Source organism: Lupinus angustifolius, chromosome LG01, assembly GCF_001865875.1.
Source record: "Lupinus angustifolius cultivar Tanjil chromosome LG01, LupAngTanjil_v1.0, whole genome shotgun sequence".
NCBI lineage: Eukaryota > Viridiplantae > Streptophyta > Magnoliopsida > Fabales > Fabaceae > Lupinus > Lupinus angustifolius.
The window spans coordinates 23,577,720-23,595,901 of NC_032009.1; the positions used below are offsets into that span (position 1 = coordinate 23,577,720).

General features: G+C 33.7%; 4 protein-coding genes across 11 annotated transcripts in view; 2 read left to right on the forward strand and 2 right to left on the reverse strand.

Moving 5' to 3' along the window:
* The window catches only part of LOC109357181 (transcription factor BPE-like), a 2,118-nt gene extending 1,339 nt beyond the window's left edge, over positions 1-779 (forward strand). Inside the window, exons 5-6 of the mRNA XM_019600963.1 lie at positions 26-117; positions 613-779. Of these exons, the coding sequence (XP_019456508.1) occupies positions 26-117; positions 613-646 (126 nt within the window). The 3' untranslated portion in view covers positions 647-779. The remainder of the gene's footprint in view (positions 1-25; positions 118-612) is intronic.
* Positions 1,383-4,201, reverse strand: LOC109357125 (probable myosin-binding protein 5). The gene is made up of 3 exons (XM_019600868.1): positions 3,379-4,201; positions 2,195-3,055; positions 1,383-1,967 (listed from the first exon to the last, which is right to left on the reverse strand). Exons 1-3 carry the CDS (start codon positions 4,019-4,021, stop codon positions 1,759-1,761), a joined length of 1,713 nt encoding a protein of 570 aa, XP_019456413.1. The 5' UTR covers positions 4,022-4,201; the 3' UTR covers positions 1,383-1,758.
* Positions 5,009-12,214, forward strand: LOC109357132 (serine/threonine-protein kinase AtPK1/AtPK6-like). 8 transcript variants are annotated; one of them, XM_019600931.1, is made up of 8 exons: positions 5,009-5,826; positions 6,149-6,231; positions 6,314-6,434; positions 6,634-6,807; positions 7,636-7,743; positions 8,969-9,256; positions 9,299-9,378; positions 11,723-12,214. In XM_019600931.1, the coding sequence occupies exons 1-6, from the start codon at positions 5,248-5,250 to the stop codon at positions 9,251-9,253; spliced, it is 1,350 nt and encodes a 449-aa protein (XP_019456476.1). In that variant the 5' UTR covers positions 5,009-5,247; the 3' UTR covers positions 9,254-9,256; positions 9,299-9,378; positions 11,723-12,214. The 8 variants fall into 8 exon arrangements, with proteins under 8 accessions (XP_019456476.1, XP_019456484.1, XP_019456469.1 ...); XM_019600939.1 differs by having other exon boundaries at positions 9,299-9,352; XM_019600924.1 differs by lacking the exon at positions 11,723-12,214 and having other exon boundaries at positions 9,299-9,472.
* Positions 14,877-17,151, reverse strand: LOC109357172 (transcription factor MYB1R1-like). Its single transcript, XM_019600951.1, has 4 exons — positions 16,811-17,151; positions 16,062-16,270; positions 15,232-15,673; positions 14,877-15,179 (listed from the first exon to the last, which is right to left on the reverse strand). The coding sequence occupies exons 1-3, from the start codon at positions 17,049-17,051 to the stop codon at positions 15,263-15,265; spliced, it is 861 nt and encodes a 286-aa protein (XP_019456496.1). The 5' UTR covers positions 17,052-17,151; the 3' UTR covers positions 14,877-15,179; positions 15,232-15,262.

Sequence of the window (18,182 nt, forward strand, 5' to 3'; positions counted from 1 at the left end):
TTTCTTTTTTTTTTTTTTTTTGCAGTTCCTTTCGATGAAGCTTGAAGGAGTTAATTCGACATTGAACAAGAACCCAACTATTGAGTACCTTTCATCAAATTTGTTCCATTTAGAGAAGTAAGATTTAAATATTAATCAAAATTGTATATGCTAGGGTGCTATTGACATTACATCAATGTCGCGAAGCTACTCAATCCCTGAACAATATGTAATAATCTACACCATCTTGAAGCCAAATGCCTAATTTTATCCCAAAATATTAATTACAAAATGAATTATGCAGAGTGATTAATTGGTGGTAATGCTTAATGAACATTTCCAAGTCGCTGTGAAATTAACTTTTCTTTGCAATCAATGCATGTCAACAATGAATTAACCACTTTCGGCATCAAATAGATTCCCATGTCAGGATAATTTCTTTGTATTTGACATTTTTTTCATACTTATCCAAACAAAACTCTAGATGCAAAATGACTTACTAAAATGGAAAATTACCTAGTAAGCCAACTCTAAGAACTATATTCTAATGAGCCATATTACACAGTTTCAGATTTGCAGTGCCTAAGATAACTCACAATATTGCAATTTTAATCTGCTTATCCATTGGTTCAGGTTGGTACTCAGGCATTGGACTTTGCCGGAATGATATTTGGGTTGCAATCAGCCTGGGGGTATGCCCAGGGATCACAACCTGGATGGCTGCATATGCAGATAGGTGGTGGTTTCGAGAGAGCGACATAATTTAATGAGACATTCGTTGGGAATGACAGATCAATCAACTTGATAGGTTTTCCATTTTAAATGAAGAATAATTCTAAATCCTGCTACATAAAGAAAGTATTGAATGTTTTTTTCTATTTTCACAAGAGATAGATGTATTTACTTTTTTTCATTTAATACTTTATTTATGTATTAGGAGGAAGATTAGTAAGAAGATATAATAAAACTCGTAAAAAAAGTCAGTGGGATTTGGTCGGTTAGCATGCTTTGATAACCCTACTATTGAGTATCTCTCCTGATTTGTTGTATCACTACTCATATGAAGTAACATGTATGTATTTTCTTTTACTTAAGAGTGGAAAGTGAAAGAAAAGTACCCCAAGTTAGTAAAATTGAGTCATTGGCAGAATCAGATTTACAGAAAGCCAATATGTCTGAGACTCTGGTATCTTACGCTATTATAGTGTATAAACAATAACTACTTGATTTTAGTGATTCTGCTACATGTTGATAGAAAATTTGCAATATTAGCTAATCTCTGTAACATTCTTCGGAATATTTTCAACCGGGGTTTTATAGATTCCCAAGAATATCATTTCTTCAATTATCTTTTCCAAGATAATATGTTGGAAATGCAAATAAGAAAAAGGAAATGCAATAAGATACACAATCAAATTCTGTACAAGTTTGTCCAAATGATCCCCTAGGGAAGATTACTACAAGCCTAGTAAAGGGGATATTTCACACTTCTAAACATTTGAGTCATTGATCCCCCAAGGTTTGCTTGCAAATATTATACGGGAGGTAGTGAAATAGAAGAAACTCACATTCACACTTCCTGATACTTAAGCTGCCTTTTGAAAAAAGCATCTAGTTAATAACTCATAATCTCCACCACAAGCTATACTTTTTTTATTTTATTTTGACCCTATGAACAATATTTTGGTAGGTAGAGCCTCATGAAATTCATTGATCCTCATTATGAGTCTAGTGGAAGAGTCAAAACACCACCAGAAACATGCAAGGTAAACATGGAGATCATGCATTGTTCACCTCAAAGGGTAACATAACAAGGTGCCATAGCTTTTCTAGATTCTTTGATATCTCATCCAAAATTTTGGTCCCTTCACTGTATTTCTCATCTTCCTTAGAAACAATATCTAAGAACCCATTGTCAGTTTCAAGAGCCTTCATCCTTTCAGTAAGGAAAAACAGTTGTCTGGGCAGGGAGGCTTCACTTCCTTTTCCTGTTAAACAAGTATTGTCAGGATTGGAAAATTGGAAATAACCATAAGGGAAATGATAATAAATATAGCAAACTTGCATCAGAAAGTGGTGCATTCAATACTTTACAATTCAAATGTTATACCTTCCGACGCAAATTTTCTATGTTTAGATTCTTTAAGGCACTGGTTAGCATGACTATAACCTTAAAAATTATTAACTATTTATGTAGGCATGTAAGTTACATTACCTGTCTCACTGTCTACATTGTTAACATTGTCAGAGCTATATTGTAAGGAATAAATTCCACTTTCTGCCAGGGGAATTCTGTTTTCCGCTTTCTTCGTCCGGCCAAGAAGATATGTTTTCTCCATTTTAAAATCTTTCAATGACTCATTGAGCTTTACCCCTCCATTATCCGCACGATATGAGATATCTTGATGACAATTGAGGTCTTTTTCTCCATTATCCTTACCTTCAATGATGTTTGGTAGAGAGCTGTGGCTGCCATGAGATGAGTCGATTTCCTTAAAATCATCTTCTGTTAAGCCTCCATACTTTGCTCTATAAATCTCTAATTCAGTTTCTAGAGCTTCAACTTCTTCCTCTAGTTTCAGAACCATATCATTGCTTGTTTGTATGGCTTCATCATCATACTCTAACTGCTCCTCCATCATTCTCTGATACTGCAAAGCATCCATCTGCAATGCCGCCTTCTCTTCCTGCAACCGAGTGATCATAGCCATTGCATTGTTCGCAGCTACAGCTGAAGCACTTCTTTCTTCATCCAGATCCATATACAAAGCCATAAGTGACTCACCATCTAGAGAAACCCGCCTCTCCAAATTCTGTAAGATGGCACTATCTACTTCTTTTTGTCTATTTAGTTCATTTAAGTCACATGCAGATCCTGCCTTTTTCAATGACGATTTCCTTTTAATTCCATAAGACCATCTTGGACTCATGTTTGGAGACTGAGAATCTGTAAGTGGGTTTCCAATGAACCTATTGCCCCTTGTAAAAGTTGGGGTTGGGATTTTGGAGAATGTATTGTCCGAATTCTCACCTTCTGTCAATAGAGGCAAGGAGAGACCTTTGGCTTCTTCCCTTACTGCATTGAAAAGGAACATCATCAACATAGTTTTAAGACGACATATTCTCGCAGTTTGAGTCATTGATCTCAGCTCAAACAAAAGCATATAACAAGAACAGGAATGATATTCTCATAACATTTTTCCTCACATTCCTTTATACATTTACCTTATAACCATTGATCATTACTATTATTGTTCTCGAAGCAAAAATCTTATAACCAATAGTCATAAAGTAGGTTAGAAATGGGTGGGAATAAAAAATGATGTAAAACTAATAGTAACAACAATAGGATGCAGTATTTTTTGTATAATTTGCGCAACTTAGCATATATACACTCACATTTAATATTCTGATATTTTGTATTGTTGCCATCCACATTCTGAGGGTGCTCTGAATCAGTCTCTAACATGAACTTCAGTTGTGAATTCTTCCTTTTTGATAAGGGAGATTTGGCTTTCAATGGTTCTCCACAGCATGAACAAGAACAACATCTCTGAGTACCGCTTTTCTCAACCCGCATAACCTCATCATCCTTCAAACTCACTTGAACTTTTTGGCAATCCTCAAAGCATTCCAAATCTTTATGCAGAATCCCCACAAGAGACTTATAGGCATCCAAGTTTGAATCTTTCTCTATTGCAAATGAAAGCAAACAGCTTTCACACATCTTTCTTATATCAGAAAGCTTTTTGTGATTGTGGCAGAACCCCAAACATGAAACTTCTTTCTTATGAGCCTCACATATGGAATCATTGTAATAGAAATGAGGAGTTTTTAAAGCCAGAACATGGTTCATCCTAGTGCATAGCCAACAAGGTATTTTCAAGTCAAAGTGCTTGGCGAACTCATTGGCAAAAATTGCTAGAAACCCATCAAGGAAAAGTGTAAATATCAAAACCCATTCAAGCACCATGCAGAGAAGGAAGCGTGGGAACCTTCTCAGTTGTTTCTTAACAAAACGAGTAAATGATCTACTAGCCATGATGGTTTTTTCTCCTTTCTAAAACCCAATAACAAGAAGAATCCAAAGGATAGGAAAAAACTAATCTTTGTGTAGTTCTTAGTGATTATGAATATAAAAATGAGAAAGAGATCACAACATTGCATGTTGAAAATGAAGGAAGAGAGTGTTTTATTTATATGGAAACACAAGTGTATATGTCATTTTAACTATCAATAGAACAAAACAGTTGGTTGCTGTAAAAAAAGTTAAAAACCAATAAGGGGGCAGGTAGACAATAACCTGAAATAACGGTCTATTATGGGATAAGGACCCTGGTCCAATATGTTTGACTACATATATTTTTGGATGATGTATCCTTACATTATTTAAATCTTTAGGTTAAAATGGTGACTTGTTTAGTAAGAAATTAATATTTACATATACCTATAAAGTTTTTTTTAAATTAGTTTATATATCATCTATTATTTATTTATATTTAATTTTATTTAAGAATTAATACATGAATGAAGTGGGGGAATATGCGGCAGATTATACAAATAGATATTCAACTTTTTAATATTTTAAGCACAGATTATACAATACGAAATTGTGGCCAAAAAAATTGTACCTTTTCAGCATAAAAGAAGTGGGGGAATATGCGGCAGTGTAAAATACAAGTGTCGCAGGCACTTCATATTTTCAATCTGATTAGAATAAATTTATTTAATTTCAAATCATTAATTAATTATTGTTGGATTATGATTAACCATGGATCTTAATCATATAATGATTTCTGATTGGTTAGATTGCAAGGAAATTTAAAATTGATAACTTATGAAAACGATATTAAAAATTCCAAAATAAACATAGGATCTCAATTAAAAACTAATAATTGATCCACTCGTACAACATAGATGAGATTAGAGCTAGATTCTGATCATAAAGTTTACTCATAGTAGTAACATTTGTTGAAATATCCAATTACAAATATATCTGGAAAGAAATTAATTCTTAGATCGGTAGCAGCAAAATAAGATTAGAGAATAGATCTGGTTGTCGTTCTCCTGAGGCTGCCAACTCCGACTTGCACTGTAGCCATATTCAGTGCATCTGTTCATCAATTATTCTCACATCTCTCTCTTCTTAAACACTCAATTCCATCTCAACTTATCTCTGTCTCAGTTCCTTCTCTTCAACCATTCTCATAATCACACCACACCCAACTAACAAACAAACAAACAACTGAAAAATCAAAATCATAATAAATGGGGTCCACATCTCAATCTCAGAAGAAAAACCTTCACTCTCTCTTACTCACTAACCTCACAATCCCTTCATCTTCTTCTCCTTCTTCCTCAAACAACGACCTTGATTTCGATTTCTCCCATGTTTTCGGTCCCAACCCTTCTCCATCTCCCTCCACCAATGTCCCAACCCCTCACATCATTCACAACAGGTCCCACTCCTTTGTGGGTCCCTCTCCTCGCTTACCCACTTCACTTTTCCCTCTCCCGGAACTCGCTTCTGATTCAGAACCTGATGATGATGAAATTGAAAAGCGTGTGTTTGAAGAGGAGAAAGTGGTCCCCACCCATGAGGGAAAAATTGGACCTTTGGATTTTCTTATAGTGAGAATGGTGGGACAAGGTTCCTTTGGGAAAGTGTTCTTAGTTAGGAGGAAAAAGGGTGATGATTGTTTAGAAGGGGATGGAGTTTTTGCAATGAAGGTGATGAAGAAAGATACTATTATTAAAAAGAATCATGTTGATTATATGAGAGCTGAGCGAGATATTCTCACTAAAGTTGTTCATCCTTTCATTGTTCAGCTCCGTTACTCTTTCCAGGTCCTTTTTCTTTTCTCTGGGTTATAATATTTTTATAAGTTCATATTTTTTTATGTAATTACTTTCGGGTGTTTGACTGTCTCTCTCCCCAACAAATGTAGCTCCGAGAAATCGAACTCTTAACCTTTAGGGGATCCAATGGATTGATAATATAACCATTGAAGAATATGTTGTGTAATAACATGCCATTATGCCTCCTTAATCCTTGGACATGTAGAATAGTGTGGAGCAACATTGGGATTGCGTGTCATTTTGTGTATTCTAGTATTTTGTGCTTTAGCTAATTAACTTACTGCTATATTTGATTGAAATTTATGAGCAGACCAAATCTAAACTATATTTGATCTTGGACTTCATTAATGGAGGGCATCTCTTCTTTCATCTATATCGGCAGGGTATCTTCAGGTATCTTGTTCTTGATTTCTGTAAGTACTGCAAATACATGTTTGACCTTTTTTTAATTATGTCTTTGTTATGTCTTGAGTAGTGAGGACCAGGCAAGGATTTACACTGCTGAGATAGTATCTGCTGTTTCACATCTTCACAAGAACGGCATCGTGCATCGGGATCTTAAACCTGAAAATATACTTATGGATGCTGATGGGCATGTAATGGCCATGCTCACCTACTTAATTTTGTTGAAGGAATTTGCGTGATAATTGTTACATTTCCTTTTGATTAAAACATTTCTATCTCGCCCTGTATGATATATTCCTATTTTAGTATTGACAGTGAAAAGTCAAATTTTTTAAAACTCGTATGTTGAATTATAGAAATATATTATTGAACTTTGATATTTACATATAGGTGATGCTAACTGATTTTGGACTGTCAAAAGAAATTGACGAAATGGGCAGATCCAACTCTATGTGTGGGACCACAGAATATATGGCTCCAGAAATTTTACTGGGTAAAGGCCATAACAAGAATGCAGATTGGTGGAGTGTTGGTATTCTGTTGTATGAAATGCTATCAGGGAAGGTAAAGTCGCCTATTGCATCATATATCAGTATTATGTGTATGTTTTATTTGTGTATGTGTGAAGGTACCCATAGTTGAAAACTTGAATTGTATGTGGGTATGCAATAATGGTATGCATAGTCAGAATCAGAAGCTATCATGTATGTGATGTGACAATCAAGTCTTGAATAGAGAATATTAAGTGCCTTGACAAGGTAAGTCTTTTCTAGGGCGTAGTTGCTTATGCAATGTGGGAAATCAAAAAGGATTGTAGAGTCAGCAGATGCATGAGATTCATTCGGTAACGGAAAGTTGGAAACTTATCTTACCTGCAGATGCTTGCTTTGTGCTCTTGGAATTATCTGCTTTTTCCTTGGGCGTATTTCTTGTTAATATCCTTTACTATATATATATATCTTAGACTAATTAATGCCATTCAGATACTGTCTTTTAACTGCTCATTCCTTATGATCTATCTGCTGGTTCATTTTATTTGTGTTGGTGACAAAAATATAGACCCCAATAGTGTTATCTCAATATGGACCTTATCGAGGATTATATTTTTTATTAATTATTACCCTTTTTCCCTTTCAAATTTAATGTCAGGATCAATCTGTTAATTTTGCTGTTAGGTAGTTTTTCTATTTCTTTCTTGTTTCTGGGAAAGAGAGCACAAGCTGAAGCCATCAGCAGTTGAGGGCTTTTTGGGACATCCATCTCTTAAAAATCATGCACTAAATCATACCACTCTGGATAATATGTTATAGTGTTACCCCATTCAAAGGGCTATTGCTTTGTTACAAAGTGTTTACATTCATTTTTTCCTGACCATTTACTTTTATTTGGCAGCCACCATATACACACACCAACAGAAAGAAGCTTCAGGAGAAAATTATTCACGAGAAATTTAAACTTCCACCATTCCTTACCAGTGAAGCTCACTCTTTGCTCAAAGGAGTAAGTTGCGAAAGTATACCAGTTTTTAATCTATTTTGTTTCTCTCTTCCTTCTCCAGTTATAGTATGATCATAAGTCATAACCAATATGTTTGTTTCCTAAATTTTTGTTACGTATTCATATTTTAGATTTCTGAATTCAATGCCTTGATGTTTAGTTGGTACTCTTTTCTAATGGCAGTTCTCTACTTTACTCCTGAAGTGATTCTATATTCCTATCTACATTCTATTTGGAATTTTAGATAATTCTAGTCACTAAGGAACTTAAATTGGACATTTATGTATGGTATATATTTATTGAATCATTACTTGATATAAAATGAAATTTAATTATGTCATTCGAAGACCATATTCAAAGGCATGTTGCAATATCTATCTTTCTTATAACCATTTTAAAATCATTGTTAAAGAATGCATCAAGTCACTTTGTCCAAAATTTGAAATTCTGTAGTTTATAAATACATCATATTTCAAATGATTTTTTAAAGTCGAACACAAACCTGTTATATTACCTTCATGATTAATTGCAATGTGTATTTTAATCTGCTTGGGTTCTGCTTCTTATGTTTATAATAAATAACTATGGTTTTCAATTGATAATATTCTAATAAGATTTTCCTGCAACTGCTAGTATATATGTAAGATATGTATTTTTTGTAATATTTTTCAAAGTTGCCCTGTAAATAGAAGAAAAAGAATGACTGAGTCTACGAGGTTCCAGTCTACCACGTAGTAGGGTCTAGGGAGGGTAGATATAGCAACCTTACTCCCGCAAACGGACAAGTTATTTCCGGGATTTGAAACTGTGACCTTGTGGTCACTAAACAGCAACCTTAGCATTATGCCGAGTAAATAGTCACACTAAAAATAATTTGGTCATGATGTTTGAAAAGTAATTATTTCATTGCAACATAGAAGGTATCAAAAGCAATAGCATAACAGCCACTCTTCACAACACAATGAACATTTCCAGAGAAGAGAAAACACTGACGATGAAATTTTTGCAGTGGTTATTTTGTTACCAAGAGGACTATTCAAAGGATAATTTTGAAAAAATGAATATGAAAGAAGAATGCAGAGAAACTTGGAAATTTCCTGCTCTGGAATGTTGTTCTCTAGAAATTATGTATTTGAGATATAAACTACAATCAATGTCATGGCAAATTGGCAATAAAAATAGAGATATCCAATGCTAAAAACTGCACATCTGTGTTTACCTTTTACAGTTGCTGCTAAAGGATCCATCGACAAGGTTTGGCAGTGGGCTGAATGGAGATGAGCAGATCAAAAGTCATAAATGGTTTCGGTCAATCAATTGGAAGAAATTGGAGGCAAGGGAACTGCAACCGAAGTTCAAACCAGATGTGTTTGGAAAAGAATGTACGGCTAATTTTGATCAATGCTGGACAGAAATGCCTCCTAATGACTCACCAGCATCCACACCTACAGCCGGTGATCATTTCCAGGGATATACTTATGTGGCACCAAACCCATGGCTTCCATCTGGATAGATCAAAGATATTCAAATCCAAGGAAATTTGAATGTGATTGAATCAAAAAGTGACATGAAGCAGGCAAGCCATACTGACTGTAAGCTTGTTTCTTTGCTTGTAAGTAATCCAATTCGCTCACAAAGGTGCGCTACCATGTCCATCATTCAAAACTATTCTTAGATGAATATTGTAATGTTTCTTAGCAAAGATTAATATATAGAGATAAATAATTCTTTAGTGTCTCTGATTGAAGTGAGTTTTTCATATACGGGTTTCTTATCTACATAGGTTGGTTTAGTTATTGTTTTAAACTAACATAAGGAATAGGAGAAATTATATTAATCTCCCTTGAAGTTTGGTTTTAATTATATCCGGTGTCCCTATTGTTTTAGAAATTACACTAACCTTACCCAAGGTTTATATTACCATCACGCTTACCATGTTCAAGTGTGACAATTGAAATTACAATAATCTTCCAAAGGGGATCCTAGGGGAGGTGCGTTTAACTTTTGAAACAAATCTTAAGAGATGTCGATGTAATTTCCCCAAAAATTATTGAACTTCTTTGCCATCCAGTCATGTCAACATCAGGTTATTTGACTACCCAATGGCTAAAGAAATAAAAAAGGAAATGGTCTTGTTCACCATACAAGTTGTACACCAAATTGTGGGTATGTTGGATTTTTGACAGTAAGGCAACTGAAAGGTTGATGCATTTTGTCGTTTGTCCTTTGTATGCATATGTAACTTTGTGCTATTGAAATTTTCCTATGTTCTTGTCATTGAATGTCTTCGGTTTTCTTTCCCTTCCTCCAAACCACACACCTGTTTCCTCATCAAATTGAATTGATGTTCAAGATAAGTGGTGGTCTAGTGCATGAGGCTCTCATCTAGTGAAATTTGACTACTTGGGGAGGGTAGATGTACATAAGTACATAACCTTATCTCCGCAAGTAGAGAGACTATTTCCAGGATTTGAATGATAAGGACATAATTGTAATAGTGTAGTTAGTTACTAATAGAATTGTGGAGGAAAAGTTTGTTAGGAAAATGAGTTGTATAGCAAGTTACTTATGGGAACATATACAAATTCATTCACAATATACTCTTCTTCTTGTAATTCTTGTAAGTCTTGCATAATTCAATAAGAAAGTTCAAATTCTATTCTTCTTTTCATTAGAATCTCTACCCTTATTCACTTGAGGCTTATCCTTGAATTCCTAGTTTTCACAAACAACCATATCATTGAACTATGACCTTATAGTCACTAAGTAGTAACTTTACCATTGCGTCGAAACTATTTATTTTGTGTGGTTGGCTTGGACGGGGTTCCTTATTCCCTCACTTTAAGAAAAACCGTCACGGATAAGGCAAGAGCAAGACAAAAGGATGAGGATTTTATATAATAAAGACAGGAGCATTAAAAGACAGAGTGAGAGAAGCATTCTGAAAACACAAATAGGAGATCAGCAGTATCAAAGAATCATATTCTTTCCCCACTTCAGACTAAAATAACATACATGATAAAATATCAAACTTGTGCCTTAGGTAACTACTTCACTTTTGTCTCCCCAATCTTTAGCCACATGTAGGGGAATCTCTAAATCTACTTTTGCCCCATTTATACTTTGATATAAGGCCAAGGGTTTTGAAGAAATATTTTATGTACAACCGGATAAGGCAGTCAATATAGACACTCTACATTGATGTGAGTGCGGGTAGATATTAAGGTATACCATGTATTGGGTTTATTCAAGTGTGAAGTCCTTCATTGGATATGAGGGGAGGAGTGAAAGAATTTGTAAGTGGAAAAGGCTCATAGAATTAATGCCTTAAACTGTTGGTTGAAGATGTGGTGTCTCATTTGTGACTCTTCACTCTTCCCATGCCCCGATAAGAAAGGAAGTCCTTGGTGGTTGGAGGCTCCCCGGTTGTGTTTGGTCCAACACCATGTTTTGAGGTGGTATTGATGTATTGTAAGCAAATGTGAGAGAAATGTTATCTGTAGTGTCAAGTTTGGATGTTCAAATAATAAAGTTCTTAATTTATATAGGTTCAGGTAAACCAATTACTAATGATATGTGTGCTACCTTTACTTATAAGAGAAAATTAAAGCAATAAGATTCTGTCTATTTTTTAGTGGCTCTACCCTTTTCAAGAGAACCTTCATTTAACTGAATGAGCAAGGGATCTACCCACTAAAGGAACAGAAGTTAATATATCTTTGGATAAGAGTTTACAAAAAACAGACAGAACCCAAAAAAATACCAATTCACCCCTCTACATCTCGTGCCTATAAATATTCATTCCTTTCCTTTTTAAGTTGCAAGTTGAAACAATCTCTTCAGATATTGGAGACTTGTTGAGGGAGTAGAGCCAATAGCCATGGCTAGCAAAGTCAAGTCCAAGAATGAGAAATCTCTTTGTGAGATATCCATGGAGGTTGTAGCAAATGTAATTAGACTATCCTCTTTCTCTATTGCACAGAAAACTGTTGGAGTTAGCACTACTTCAAAGGCTGGGAAGGACCATGAGAAGGAACCACTGGTGCCTGATCAATTCCCTGCTGCAACCAAAAGGTCACAAGTGCCACAGAGCCATGCAAACCCCACTTTTATGATCAAGCCAGTTGGGGGCACTGGACCAACTACTACTACTACTACTACAACTACACAAGTGATTCATAAAGAGAGGGTGAACCATAAAGAGAGACTCCATCCGGTTAAGCCGAAGAAAGAAGAGAGTGTTGATGGATTGGCTTCTGAATATATCCATAGGATAAGGAACAAGCTTGGGTGTGGTTTGTGAAAAACATGGAAGGTTTCTATTGTATGTCACCAAGTAACTTAAGTATCATCTTCATAATTTTAGGTGCTCTTTATATCAACTATTACTTACATAATAAGCTGTAATAAACTAGGTTGATGGAGTCTCTTCTGTTTGCTAGAAAATGAAATGATGATTTTGCTGTTTCTGATATACCAAACCTATCTTTCCCTAGTTGCTTTATTTAATATTCCTTGCTGGGTGGACAAGTATTATATGTAGACTAGTGTATAGATGATGTTTTCCAACATATTGGGATTGTTCTTTGCATGATTGAAGTAAATGGTCTCATTTGGTTCAAGATGATATATTCTATATACAAATTATTTCTTTATTCAATCAACCATTTGGCTTATGGAAGAAAGGAAATTATTCATTTGGAAAATTGAATAAAATTATAGATAGCATGTAATTGTTCTTGTAGTCATGGTGGTGATCCAAAGTGGATATGTGGATAAAAAGTTAAAAGTACTAGAAACCGTGAAGAAGTGGTTCGAGAATAATGAACACATACATACATATATACATACATACATATATACATACATACATACATATATACATACATATATACATATATATATATATATATATATATATATATATATATATATATATATATATATATATATATATATATATATATATATATATATTATATATATATATATATATATATATATATAACAAACAACAACTACCTACTAGTTAATCTATCAATATTACATCCAATATCATTAAAAAAAAACCTTATCTGGAACTTTTGGATTACTAAGGCTCATATGCTGAAATCTACACAAAAGCTCATGCTAAATTTGCTTGAAAATGTTGTTCTCTTATGTCTTGTTTGAGAGTGGGGTTTTGGAGGGGAAGGGAAGGAAATAGATGGCTAGGGAAAGCCTTCCCCTTATTTGGGAGTTGGATCAAGGAGAGAGGAAGGTTTTGGAGGGTTTCTCAAACCGTCCAAAACCCTCCATGTGTCTATTTACAAAGTTCCCCCAATTTGGGGTTTTTTGAAGATAAAATGTCAAAATAGTTAAATATGTTTAGTAATAATATACAATTACATATTATTATTCATTTCTCATTGTTAATTACATTTTTAAGAGAAAATAAAAAAATATTCTTACATTATCATTATCATTAGTTTACCCTCCTTCATCTAAATTTCATACTTCCAAACAAGGAAGAGGATTTCCTTCCTTTTCCCTTCCCTTCCTCCCCTTCTTAACCCTTTGATCCTTCTCCTTTCCTTTCCCTCCTAACTCCCAAACAAAACCTTACTTGCATGTGCTTTTAATGTTCCTCTGATTTCTTTCCCACCAGATATTATAAGTCAGATCAAATATAGTAGCAAAAAGGATGAGTTGTCTACATTTGTTGTAATAACAATTCCTAATAATTTTATTGTTCCATTCTTGAAAATTTTCAGTAAACAATGTGATATATAGCCAACCCTTGCACCCACTAAGCTAGCTAGCTGAAAATGCATTGAAAAAACAAATGATCCCTTATTACATCATTCTCATTGCTTAAAACAAATAAGTTATCACTAACGGGAATGTGCATAATCTATTTGAGATACTAACATATATAATGCAACAAAGGAATATATGAGCAAAGCAACAAAGTATAATATGTTGTTTTTTGCAGATTAGAACCACGTGCCTCAGGCTTGAGTACACAGTGCTTCCTCAATTTGTATAGAAATAATCACACAAATAAATTTGGACAAGTTTATCAATTTTACTCTTAAATAATTTGCATTATGAAAATAAAAAAATATCCATAAGTAATTGAAATGAAGTTAAGAGAACATTTTCCATTCTATTGTGACTTGTGAGGAGCAGTAAATGAAGTTCCTCTTAAGTATGAATAGCATAATGCATATACATGTCTTGAAGAACAAGAAAGGTAAGTGCATATCATGCCAAAGGCTAATTTAACTTTAAAGGAATGGTAGAATTGTTAAATATCCTATGGAACTTATGCTTTAAAAGGAAAGGCTAATGCTAAATGAGAATCCAATCCAATAATTCAATCCCTCACTACCAATGTAAACAGAGCAAATGTGTTGTTCAACGTTTAGAAAACTATGTGCATCAATTTTTTTTGGGAAGAATGATACTCTCTATTAATGGAAAGATAAGTGATACCAAAAAATAAAGAAAATATTATATACAATTACACTTATATCCTTATGTTTATTATGATAAGGTAAATTTACTCTTAAAACTAAAAGGAAAAATTGTTTTATTTAGGCATATATCATTATTATTACATCAGAGTTTGATGGTCCTTGTATTTTGTAGTGTAAGAAAAATGTATCCGCTACTAATTTAACCATATAAAATTTGTATATCGAAGTTATAATAAAATTGATGGCTTAAAATAAATTATAATGATAAAATGAAAATGAATATACACTCTATATCAAAAGAAATTGATCTTTATAATAAAAATAGAAGACAAACCTATCTCATATATATCTTTAGAGTAAGATATTCTTACTTTTCCGTTTGATTATTGTTACTTATTGCATATTTAAATCTATTATTTTTTAGAACATCTTATTATTAAGTGTTAAACGATTTCATATATGATAATATAATTACAATCATAAAGCATTAAACAAATTTATGCGTTAAATACTAATAATTGACAAAACAACAAAATTCAACAATATAAAAACAACAACATACTTATAAACTAATTATATAGCTAAAAAAATATTTGAACCTTCATTAAATATATGCCACTATCTGCATATTTGTCCCACACCTTCACATGCCATTATTATGTGGGTGATAGGTCATAAACAAGAATCAAATATGATACAGATTATTGAAGAGTAGGAGTAAATTAGGTCATATTCACCACAAATTAAAAACGTGCCCCTCTGCTAACACCTAACAAGAATGACACAGACCGCCAATTATTCAACCCAACTTGACATTTTATCCCCCAAAATAGCCATAAACCACTCATCTATCAAGTCCACATCTAAACAAGCATAAAAAGCCAAATAAACAATAACCTATACAAGGAACCGAAGGATCAAACCTAAGCTTGCCTTCTCTAATAGTCTAATCCATTGCCCCTTTCGTTCAACCATCTTTCTCACACGGCCACATAGAGACACAGACCGGATATATATATATAAGAATCTAAGATGATCTAGATATGGATAAGTTATGTTTCTCAAGCAACACTTATGATGCTATCTCCATTATTGAAATGAGGCATTCCATGTAAAGGTGAATGTCTTGATGATGTTTGCCTTTGATCAGATGAGAAAGATAGCCCAAGGGACAGTGTTGGTGGGTCAATAGTTGAACTTGAATTGGAGGCAATATCAGACACTGTGGAAGCTTTAGGAATTGGAAGAACTGGGTTGGTTGAAACGTTGTGTTCCATGCTTCCTTGTCCCAGAGTGAGTTCTTCCATTGGATTCTCAGCCTGGATTGAAAACATTCCAGAACCAGCACCCACCGGATACATCGGCATCATTTGGAATCCATTCATGTTGCTAGTTTCAGTGGCTGCAGGGTACATGGGCTGTGAATGAGACACACTATCTTGATTCTGGATCTGTTCTTCCTCCATTGGGACCTGACACAAAAATTAATAAGATCATCAAAATTCTGTTTCACCAATCCTCTCCAGATTAAAAAAGTTTGAACTCTAGGCAAGTCAACAAAAAAACCTAAATCAAACCATTCTATTCTGCTAAACTTCTCTACAATTACCAAAGGAATTTCACAAGGGGATAAATACACAAAATAGCAGAAGTTTCATATCCATTCCATTGTTTTATTTTCCCTTTGTTCTTCTTTGAATCTTTAACATGTAAAAAGTAATACTACTCAGCTTAGCAAAGAAATAACTGAGAAAATTCAACGTCATTTAGCAAGACAATCAACACTTTATTCAATAATCTTTTCCTTGACTAATTGAAAACAAATTCAGGCCAAAGGACAGAGGTTGTTGGGGAAATTACCATGTCAGTGGTGATGTCAAAGAGGCTAGATCTACGGCGACGGCGATTAAGGTTAGTGTGGCGGAGAAAGTATTTCTGAGCATGGCTAGCAACCTGGGTAGGTGTTCGGGTCTTGACATAGTTCCTGGAGATTCCTCTCCAATCACCTTTCCCCACTTTCTGCAGTCCCACCAAGAACAGCTTATGCTCTTCCTCCGTCCATGGAACCCCTGCAACATCATCATCAATTTACACTACTGTTTCTATTTTAATTTCGTTAAACAATTATCAGAACAAGGTCATGTTTGGTTAAGATAAAAAAAAAGGTCTGATTATCACACAATCTTTATGCTTGTTCAGCAAAGTATATTATAGCACCCAACAACTATTTTTCCCTCCAGTTGCATTTCTACTCTATTCAAAGTTTCAAACCTAAGAAGGGAGTATTAAGATTACTTCAGAGTTACTTATGAATCCGATCTAAACATAGCCTTAACTCGGTTTTGCAAGTTAGGTTTTGGAGTGGAGAGAATTTGAATGCTTGAGAGTTATGAAATACACTTGTAACATGGCTATGAAGTCTTTCAACTTTTTTTCTTCTACTCCAAAACTCAACTCGCAAAACCAAATAGAAGATAGACTTGTACTATTGTCAAACACCTTTCTCCTATATAGATTATTAATGTAGAATACCAATAAACCAAACACCCTCTTAATATAATTGATAATGATAGATCATAGAGACATATATGTAATGATCCAATATAAACCTCGCTTGCGCTCGCGGTGCTTGCCGGAGTTATGTGGGACGGCGTCATCAGCTGAGGCATAACTGGCGGGAATATCATATTTGTTGCCGGTGTTGTTGGAAGAGGGATCTTGAGGAAGCTCGTACTGTGAGAGATTATTCATACTCACACTCTTCCTCATTGAATCAACTACCACTCTAACTCCGAACAGCATGATTTCACCGGAGACGGCGGAGTCAGCGGCGGCGAAGGTGCGAGACATGGGATGGAGGGTTAGTTTTTGCGGTTAAGTAAGAATCGGAAAGTGAAAGAGAAGGAATGGATGAAGAGAAAGTAGAAACAATGAATGAGTGAGGGAATGAATGGATGAGGAGAGAGTTTAAATATAAAGAAACTAAATCTTCAATAACCAAACTTTTATATGTTTCAATATAATCTAATACAATTTTACTTATGATTTAATATATATACATTAATATTTCTCAATCAAAATTAATACAAATCAATGATGAGTGATATACTAACAGTGTAAAATCTATACACTGATGGTATAAAGATTGATTTACACATACGCATTCTATCATACATCATTCAATTGGATTACTTCTTTTAAAAAGTCAACAACAACTAAATATCAATAATAAATGATATCATGCAATGTATAAACTAATACACTGTCAATGTATATATTTTTTCTTTTTTACTTAATAATAAATAACATACATCGTTTACCTTCTCATTAATTATCATACTCAAACATTTAAATATTTGATAAAATATTATTAAGTTGATATAAAAGATTTGGATTCTGATATAAATTATGAAAGACAATGATGAGGTGGTAACCATGTGTGGGTTACAATTTTAATTTCAATTGGATTTTTTTATTGGGTCACTTTTATTGGTCGGGTTTTCTGCCAGATTCTGCTATCTGTCTCGTTTAGATTTGATTTTAACCTAATTATATCCTATTTTCGGTTCTTTTAAGTTAATTCATATCCAAAAAGCATAGACGCTAACAATAAATTATCATTACACAAATTTAGTGTTTATATTCACGTAAAAGTTTATCCAAATAAATTTTATAATCCAATAACAAATATTGAAAATTGATAAAAATTAATTTTTATTGGATTAGATTTATAAATAACTAAGATTTTTGGATGAATTTAATATTTATATTGTTAGTGTAAACATTTTTATATTTGTAATACATCATTCCTATATATTATTTTTATCCCAGATCATGTAAAAAATCTTATATTATGAAAGCATAAATATTAAACTTTTATTAGATTTCAGACTAATTTTATAAAATCTAACCCATTAGCATTATTTTATGATATAAATCACATATTTCTACAGAGAATCCTACTCCATCCAAGTAAAACAC

Coding starts and splice junctions, on each gene's coding strand:
- LOC109357125 (XM_019600868.1), bottom strand. CDS start 4,021: ATGGCTAGTAGATCATTTACTCGTTTTGTTAAGAAACAACTGAGAAGG. Junction 3,056..3,378: donor AAAATATCAGAATATTAAAT/GTGAGTGTATAT, acceptor TTTTCAATGCAG/TAAGGGAAGAAGCCAAAGGT. Junction 1,968..2,194: donor CAATGTAGACAGTGAGACAG/GTAATGTAACTT, acceptor CTTGTTTAACAG/GAAAAGGAAGTGAAGCCTCC.
- LOC109357132 (XM_019600931.1), top strand. CDS start 5,248: ATGGGGTCCACATCTCAATCTCAGAAGAAAAACCTTCACTCTCTCTTA. Junction 5,827..6,148: donor AGCTCCGTTACTCTTTCCAG/GTCCTTTTTCTT, acceptor ATTTATGAGCAG/ACCAAATCTAAACTATATTT. Junction 7,744..8,968: donor CTCACTCTTTGCTCAAAGGA/GTAAGTTGCGAA, acceptor TACCTTTTACAG/TTGCTGCTAAAGGATCCATC.
- LOC109357172 (XM_019600951.1), bottom strand. CDS start 17,051: ATGTCTCGCACCTTCGCCGCCGCTGACTCCGCCGTCTCCGGTGAAATC. Junction 16,271..16,810: donor GCACCGCGAGCGCAAGCGAG/GTTTATATTGGA, acceptor ATGATGTTGCAG/GGGTTCCATGGACGGAGGAA. Junction 15,674..16,061: donor TTGACATCACCACTGACATG/GTAATTTCCCCA, acceptor TTTTTGTGTCAG/GTCCCAATGGAGGAAGAACA.